Source organism: Acanthisitta chloris, unplaced genomic scaffold (assembly GCF_000695815.1).
Source record: "Acanthisitta chloris isolate BGI_N310 unplaced genomic scaffold, ASM69581v1 scaffold21368, whole genome shotgun sequence".
NCBI lineage: Eukaryota > Metazoa > Chordata > Aves > Passeriformes > Acanthisittidae > Acanthisitta > Acanthisitta chloris.
In genome coordinates, this window is record NW_008686775.1 from 3,001 (window position 1) to 11,888 (window position 8,888).

Here is an 8,888-nt window from a genome sequence, read left to right on the forward strand (position 1 = left end):
GCAGCTTGTGCTCTACTTTCAGACTGATACTGGATGTGAGATAGTAAGACTGATACTGAGGGTGATTCTGACCCTCTATTTCACTCTTGTGAGATCCCACCTGGAGTAGTGTCCAGCTCTGGGGCCCCCATCATGAGAACAACATGGGCATGTTGGAGCAAGTCCAGAAGAAAGTCACGAAGATGATCAGAGGGTTGGAGCACCTCTGCTATGAAGCCAACTTGAGAGAGCTGGGGTTGTTCAGGCTGAAGAAGGCTCCAGGCAGACCTTATAGCAGCCTTTCAGTACTAAAAGGGGATTTATAAGAAACACTGAGATAGAGACCCTTGACAAGGACATGTAGTGACAGGATAAAGGGAAATGATTTTAAACTGAAAGATGTCAGGTTTAGATTAGATATTAGGAAGAAATTCTTCATTGTGAGGGTGGTGAGACACTGGCACATGTTGCCCAGAGAAGCTGTGGATGCCCCATCCCTGGAAGTGTTCAAGGTCGGCTTGGATGGAGCTCTGAGCAACCTGGTCTAGTGTAAGATGCTCCTGTCCATGGCAGGGGGGCTGGACAAGGTAGATGATCTTTCAGGTCCCTTCCAACCCAAGCCATTCCATGATTCTATGATTCTATGAAAGAGGGATTGAATGAAACTGGAAGCTAAAATCCTGATCTGACACCTAGAAGTGCAAGAAAGATTTGTTTTCCCCTGAGTACTAGTCAGAATAGCACAAGCTGCAAAATACAGCCTGGCATTGTCTTTGTTCCCTCTCAAGGTCTCTGCATAATTCTACATGGAGGAAATGAATAAAACACTAGGAATATTGTTTAAAACTGAGAATTAACATTCATTAATTCCTAGAACTTGCAAGTTAATTTGCACAGGCCTGTTAAAATATTTTTCAAGGAAGTAGAAAAATAAGAAACCAGTATTGTCAATACAAATAATTTCACCTTTGAGCAGAAAAAAATCACAGCACTCTCTAAATCATGGAAGTTGCAGATTCAGCCACTCAAGGTTTTGGAGATGCCAGCATTGACTTTACCTATGTGACCCTAATTGAGTTCCCTTATTCCTATGCCAGATGTTGCATTCTCCAAATGCAATTCATTTTCCCACAAAGCTCCTGTGATGTCCTGCAATAAACAGCTGGTCAGTGCCTTATGCAACTCTTTGTTATGCAGCAGACACTGCTCAGCCGTGTTTGCAATCTGCTGCAGAGGCACAAGTGTGAAAGCTCCAGAGGGAACCACCAAGCCAGGTTTGAGTGACCTACACTGATAACCAAAGACATGTCTAAGAGCAGTCAGACTGGTGAACTCAGGGGAACACATGACCCCAGGGCCAGAGTTGTGGTGTGCTAACAGGGGGATGGCCACAAGGTCACAGCACATCACCTGTACCATTGCTCTCCCTCACCCCATCATGAGGACAGTCTGTGCTTCTGAGGAGGTGGATATGAGGGTGGAAGTGGGGACAACTGACTTGCTTAGGAAGTCAGCTAAGACAAAATGACCTCCTGTTTCCATAATGCCTCATGTTTCACTCTGATTCATTATATTCTGAGAGAAAAGGAAAGCCTCCTGACACCATGATCCTTACCATGCTCCAGAGCAACTGGTCCCTTCTCACATGAATGTCACCCACAGGCTTGTTTCTGCACACCTGATTTTCTGAGGATATCTACTAAACCACCTGTTTCAAAGCACTGCACACACCCAAAATTCAAAAGGTGGCAAAAGGTCCAGCTGCAGCAGACAAACACACACAAAAGGGAAAATTAGAGAAGATAATCCCCACCCTGTACATGTATCTCATTTTATCCTCGCTCAGATCCTCCCTTGACACTCACCAAGATGGCATCTGAACGCAGTTTACGCACCAATGGCTGTATTAGCATTTTAAAAGAACCCTCTGATCTGCAACAGAGCTGGGGTAGAATGAAAAAATAGCCATGAAGCCTGTATGCCCAAGATAAATCACCCAGGATGTGATATTTTTGGAATAGTTTGCATCACAGTGCACTTTGTGCGTGCAGAGCACAACCCCCCACCGATTTCGGCAGCACCGGTGAATGCAAAATGTTTCTCCAGAATCCCAAATCAGATATCAAGAAAATGAAAAATGGCTAATTAGGAAATGTTTATCAGAAATTGCCCTGTACCTTATTAAGCACTTTGTAGCACAGTATGATGTAGTTTTTAAGGGCACCATTTCTTGTGCTTTAACCTTGTCCCCCTCTTGCTTCTGTACTATTCTCTCTAAAACTTGTACCTCTGCTGGCCACTGGCCACCAGGTCATTCCTGCACAAGCTGTTATGGCTCAGCGTCCAATCTACCTCTTCTTTTCTTTTACTCCATTCATCCCTCTTGTTCCTTTTAGTTAAATCAAACAGCTTCATCACCTCTTCCACCCCTCTCTGTGCCCAGAACCAGGATTGAGCAGAGCCTGGAGGAGAATGGTTTTCCACCCAGTGCAGGGGTGGAGGATCTGGAGCTGAAACAGCAGGAGCATTTGAGTGGGCACTTGAGGATTTTGTTTGCTGGAGTTACAGCAAGTTTCTACATATGCGGCATTCTGAAGGATGATCACTGCACTCAAAAATGGGGAATCTTAAGATGTTTCCTTCAGAAAGAACATCTTACTGAGGTTCTCAACATTCCCAAAGATTTACTCACTAGTGAAGAACTGGGATCTGCTGTCACTGGAATGGGGAGCATGGTTCACAGGCTCTGCACATTTGGGATTGCCAGTAGAATAGAATAGAATAGAATAGAATAGAATAGAATAGAATAGAATAGAATAGAATAGAATAGGTCAGTTGGAAGGGACCTGCAACAATCATCTAGTCCAACTGCCTGACCAATGCAGGGCTGATGTGTTGCAAATGTTAAGGGAGGAAATGGCTATGGGATCAAAGAGCGCAGGAGGAAAGTTTTGATTTTGCACATCAGTGATACAAAGTAGTCTGACCCCTTCAGCCTTGATAAAAGGCAGTAAAGTAGCACTGGTTTCACAGTGAGAGACTGGTAACACCTTGTGAAAGGACAGGTGAGCTGCAAGGAGTGTTAGGTATTTCACTCTCTTTAAATACTCAGGTGTGAAAATCCTGCACAAGGCTTAAAATTATTTCAGAAATGTAAGCTTATTACAGGACATTGGGAAAAAGTTTCTTTTTTTTCATATATAAAAAGAAGATTTTTCTCATTTCACTGCTGAGTGCTGCAAGTTGCACATGGAATGGGGCACTTTTGTGTGATGTTCAAGCTACTTTCCACAGCACAGGAAGTTACTGCTTTTCTGTGCAATATAAGGTACAGGGTTTGGGACACCATTTTTTGTAATTCAAAACTAAAATTTCTTCTGCTAAGAACATTAAGTTCTGCAAACTACGTCAGACAGTTGCAGTCATGTGAATTTCCTTAACCACCCCAAGAAGGACACATCTCAGTTATCTTTAAATGCACCAAAATTGTGCAATCACCAGAGGATAACCTGCAGAGAAACGTTCTGCTTTTATTACTTGCTATCAGAGATATCATCTCTTCTCTCAAAGCAGTTCATTTATGAACTGATTCCAGAGAGTTAACATCTTAGTCGGGATGAAATGTTCCAAATGTCTGAACTGACAAGTACACAGGTGCTATACAGGGTAAGAGAGCAACAGTCAAAGGCAAATTAAAAAGTCAAGCTGCCACCTGACAATAATGCAAAGATGCTCTGATCAAAAGGTCCTAGTCCAAACTCACAGTACTGTTTAATTATCTGTTGTCCTACTGTGGATGGTAAGCCCAACCTTCTCCAAAGTAGCTTTTCTGGGTTTCATTATGTATTTGAAGTAAAGCTTTCTAGACATGCATAACATTATCTTATGAAAGAAAATTTATGTGTGATTTACCACTGGCAGTAGATGTTAAGATAACAGGTTGGCATTTGCCATCTACTTATGCAAAGAATAGTCATCCATTTTTCTTCAAATTTATCTTAGAAAAATGCCTGTGATGTAAGAGATTCCTCTGTTTATCAGTGTCGATCTTATCCTCCACTTCTCTAAGCATATTTCCACCAAAAAAAGTATTTCTGAAATACAGTTTGTCATTCATTCTGAACAGATCTTGACTCTTCAGACCCCAGTTCAGAAAGGATGCTTTCCTACCCAGATGCATTGGATCTAAGCTAGCAACCAAAAGATCTACATCTCAACCATTTCCATGTCGCTACAGAGACAGGCCTGGTGTGATTAGACTGTTGCTTTAGGGTTTAAGTACCAGACAAACAAACGCACAGAGCCAGTGGTAAATAGACAGTCATGAAGATAACAGCAACATACAGGAGGAGAATCTCATCTTGCAAGTCAATCCAAAGTCACCTTGACAAAGACAGTTCCTTCACAGAAAGAGTTTGCTTTCTACCTTTTAGGGGCTCCACACCATTATCATCAGCCTGCATCAAACATGCAGCTCTTTCATAGTGCCTTCTGCAGAACCTCCTTCTTGGTTTTATCATCTGTGGTTGCACAGTGCCTACGTAAGCTGGGGTTTCATATTTTCCCACCATTTTAGCTCTTGCCAAATCTATGTGTGGTCCTTGCAGAATTCCCAGGGCCACCATTTAGCTCACAGTTACTATTGGCTCAACTGCAGAGATGTCTGTCTTTCCTGACTGGGTGTTGGAGGATGATGGAAGGACATGGGAGGCCTGCAACCTCTTGAAGTTGCTGTTTTCTGGCCAAGCCAGTTGGTAGGATGGGACTGTGGAGGGAAGCCTCTGTTCCATGGGCCTGGAAGGTTTTCTGCACACACTGAGCAAAGCCTTCAGTTCTGATCGGAAGCTGTCATTGAGCCAGCAGTAGATGAAGGGATTGTAGCAGGTGCTGCTCATTGCAAACCAGTGGAAGGCAAAGTACAGGGCATTGTTTGTGTGGATGGTCTGGCTGGAAAGGAGGATGACATAGCAATTCAAGGGGAACCAGCAGATTGCAAAGAGGATGACAACAAGCATCAGCATCTTGATAGTCTTCTTATTCTTTTTGCGAAGGGCGAAGTACTGCTCAGTGGTGACATCCCCGATGACATTGCGCAGCCAGAGTTTCTTTGCCACTGTCATGTAGGCAACAGAGATGATCAGAAGGGGCAGGACATAGAGCAAAATGAAGGTGGTTAAGTCCAGGTATTTCCAAAAGAGGTCAGAGGGTTCGGGGAAATCTGGCAGACACAGGCACCGGGTAATCTCCTCACTGCAAATGGAGACATGGGAGAGGGGATGAGAACACATACATCCAGGCATGACAGGAGAGGTACATCAGGAACAAGGAGGCAGGGGGGAGAAGGCTCATGCCATAAAGCCTGAGAGCAAACCCTTTGTTTATCTGTTTATCTGTAATGTCTGTCACAGTGAAGCAGAGCTCTGCTATCCAAGGATCTGAACCATGGACAATTTCTCATGGGCATGCAGGACCTTATGATCATTTTATGGATTTTATCAATTCCAAAATTTCCAGCTGTGCACAAGCAGGTTTTTGTTTTCTGTCCTTTGGCAAGCAGGAACACAATCTCTGCACATATTAAGGATCTCTCCCTCATTAAAGCACTTTCCAAATATCAAGCCTCTTGACAGTCTTTTATGGAACAAGCAGCTGAGGCAGACTTTTCTATTTACCCAGCGCTAAAGAGTAGATTAAAATCATTCAGGTTTAGCTTTGGGGCTTTTTTCCCCCATTTCTTGTCTGGCCAAACAGGTCAGATTGATATATGGCATAAAATGTCAGTGTATAGAGGTAACGGGTCCAGGCCAGATCTTCTAACTTCTTAGCCTAGTTCATGTGATTAGTGTGACAGAATAAAAATAAAACAATTAAAAATAGAAAGGACAGGATATCAGGCTTAACAAAAGGAATCCAATGAAAATTATAGACTAGATCCATATTTGGCTGACCTCAACACAAGCTCAAGGCTTTCAGTAGATGATCCCAAAGTATGACCACTGAGAGTTTGGCCTCCAGTGAGACTGTGGAAGAAAACAAAGCACATCCTTACCTGTATTCAAAGATGAAGAGCTTTTGGTAGATAGCATGTGGTAGAGAAAAACAGGTTGCCATGATCCAGATTACAGAGATGTAGATAACACCTTTTCCAGTAGATATGCGAGGTTTCAGAGGATGCATTATAACCTGTGCAAAATAAACCAAAATTCAGGCTTGTGACATTTCAGGAAAGAATTATACCCTTTTTTTTTCATACAATCTTCCACCCTTTAATCTATTACTTCATGTGGGAATTCAACATGCAAGCAATAGAGTCTTCACCCAGCTCCCACTGACTGTAAGCTGTACATGAAAACCTAAATTTTTCCTCCATGAATGTGGGCCAAGTCAGATCCCAGTCCTACCCTCAAATTTCATTTTCTGCATCTAGGTGGGAAGAACTGGGTACCAGGAGGTCTTGACACGTGTTCATTTCCAGGTTTGTGATTTAACCAGACTTCCCTGAGAATGCTTCTGACAGTCAGTGCATTTTCTGGTAACAATCTTCCTAGCAGAAAATGCCAACTGTCATCTATTTTATGTGGTTCTTGAGTGACTCCAAACTGATAATGCCCATTATCAACAGCAAGCCACAGCTCTGCTTGTGACAAACACCAGCGTGCTACAGTCAGCTCTCCAGTATTCGGGGCAACAAGAGGTGAGACATTCCAGAGCATCAGGACACTGAGCTGAGAAAGCTATCTGGGATGTCCCTGCAACCACGGTGTTGGACAGACCACCCCAGAGGAGAGCTGTCCAAATAAATTCCTATCAGGATCTTGGACTTTCTCCTCATTTGAGAGCTATTGGATTATCTACTGCATAAATCCTTCCTTTATCCAGCTAGAAGTGATTGCAAGGCAATGGATACCTCCCACCTTGCTGCAGATTTGAAACTCTTCTCTCCATCTGACAGCAAGAACCATCCCCTAACCTGTTGACTCCTCATGCATCCTGTGTTACTCTAGGAGCTGAGAAGGAAAGGACATGGGATCATCCTTTTGTAGTTTACTTATGCCCTCCCAAGCTTTCCATCTGTGCTTCAGAGAGCTCTCACCTGGTGCCTGTCCACAGCAATGGCTGTGAGGGTCAAGGCAGAGACGTGGAGGGAGCAGTACTGTGCAAACCTACTGACATGGCACATCCCCTTCCCGAATATCCAGGTACTGTTCACAAAACGAGCCTAAAAGCAGAAAACCATTAGTTTTGCACACCTCCACAACTGCTTATAGAGATCTGTGACACCTCTGGGACATAATTCCTTGTGCTATATAAAAATTACTTTTAAGATAGCAGGTTTTTGGTATAATTGTGAAATTTCTGGCTTATGAACCCTGAAGAAGCAGGTTAGTGCTGCTCAGTAACACTGTTTTATTCACAGTATGTCCTTCTGGAGCCTTAACTATTGAGTCAATGCATTCACTTTTTCATTTTAAGCCCTCCTTATAGTATAGGGGCGATCTGTACATCTTATCTCACTTCAAAGCAAACTACAGCTTTGCAACACAGCTTGTAAAATGATGCTGAGCATTTATCTTTTTTCTTAAGAGGTTGGACATACTTCAGAGAAGAAAAGGAAAAAAAGACACCCCAGATACTAACAAGTACTTAGTAATGACTGCAAGGTTATTATTGTTCAAGTGCTATCAGAGCCACTCAAAACAAATGGATAATTTCAGATCTTCAACTAGGTAACAGAAATTAGAGAAGAAATACACATGTGAAGTTTTGCAAAGGCAACTCCAGTGACTGAAATTTGGAGTGGACAGGTATCAGCACAACATCCCTGCACTGCCTATAGCAGTGTAAAGAAGAAAAGGCCACCAAAGAGCCTTTATGGCATCTGTGCCCCAGTCTTACCAGTGTAAAAGGTGTGTTGAGGAGCGTGATCATGATATCAGCTACAGCCAGGTTCACAATGAACAAGCTGGTGGCAGAGTGCATGCGCTTCGTCTTGATGACAACATGACAGACCAGGACATTGCCGAAGAGGGAGAAGACAATGATGAAGGAGTATGCTGTGATGAGCAGGGCTTTCACCGTGATGCTCTGTGACTCTGCTCCGTACCGGCTCCTGTCCACAAAGCTCTGCCAGTCAGCCAGGCTGTCATTATCCCAGGAAAAAAAACCCGAGATGTTAGGGATTACAAAAGTCTTCTCCAGGCTCCCATTGAGGGGTAACTTTCCTGGGGTCACAAAGGTGTTAACCAAGTCGGGGAGGGCGAGCCAGACAAAACAGGACAACATCTCTGAAATGCTGCTGTGTTCCTCCGACTTGGAAATAGCTCATGTGGGAGAGAGCAGAGCTGACGCTGTGTGCTGGGAGAGCCGTTCTCCCCTCGCTCAGCCCAGGTGCACTCGGGAGCTGACACGGCATGCAAGCAGCAGAGGTTGGTGGGTGCTCCTGCCTTTCGCAGCGTGCTCGGCTTGCAGCTACTTTTGTTCCTTCAGGCAGCTTTATACTCTCAGGCAAGCTCTGAGCCGGGATCTTCTACAGTCATTGGGCGGCATGACATTATTTCTGCTCTGACGTGCTGCTTTTCCAGGCAGTCATGCTCCCCCAGGCGCTACTCCAAGATAAGTACATCCATGAGAAAGGCAAAATCAATCTCTTCAGCTGCCAGAATCCTTTTTCTCTACCAGCAGCCCAGTTCATGCAAATTCTGTGCTGTTTATATATCAGCAGCATGTGTGGCAGCTCTGTCCTATTCCAAGACAGGTCAAACCAGAGCTGTTCTAAAAGGTCTGGCAGGCAAGTTTGAGCCTATTTCACAGCATGACACTCACATAGAACGGACTAGTACAGAATAGGGGTAAAAGATGAACTGTGAATAATAAGCTGTACTTAAGAGTATTTTTCCAAAGACCTTTCC

The 8,888-nt window shown here is 43.8% G+C and overlaps 1 protein-coding gene across 1 annotated transcript; it reads right to left on the minus strand.

Moving 5' to 3' along the window:
* Window positions 1-4,574: 4,574 nt before the first annotated feature.
* Window positions 4,575-8,269, minus strand: GPR83 (G protein-coupled receptor 83). The gene is made up of 4 exons (XM_009080329.1): window positions 7,876-8,269; window positions 7,073-7,198; window positions 6,029-6,162; window positions 4,575-5,229 (listed from the first exon to the last, which is right to left on the minus strand). Exons 1-4 carry the CDS (start codon window positions 8,260-8,262, stop codon window positions 4,605-4,607), a joined length of 1,272 nt encoding a protein of 423 aa, XP_009078577.1. The 5' UTR covers window positions 8,263-8,269; the 3' UTR covers window positions 4,575-4,604.
* Between the last annotated feature and the right edge of the window lie 619 nt (window positions 8,270-8,888).

What these genes read in the sequence shown, in the direction of transcription:
- GPR83 (XM_009080329.1), bottom strand. Translation starts at nt 8,262, where the DNA reads ATGTTGTCCTGTTTTGTCTGGCTCGCCCTCCCCGACTTGGTTAACACC. An exon ending in TCAACACACCTTTTACACTG is followed by an intron (nt 7,199 to 7,875) that starts GTAAGACTGGGG and finishes TTCTGCTTTTAG; the next exon opens with GCTCGTTTTGTGAACAGTAC. An exon ending in CTCTTCATCTTTGAATACAG is followed by an intron (nt 5,230 to 6,028) that starts GTAAGGATGTGC and finishes CTCCATTTGCAG; the next exon opens with TGAGGAGATTACCCGGTGCC.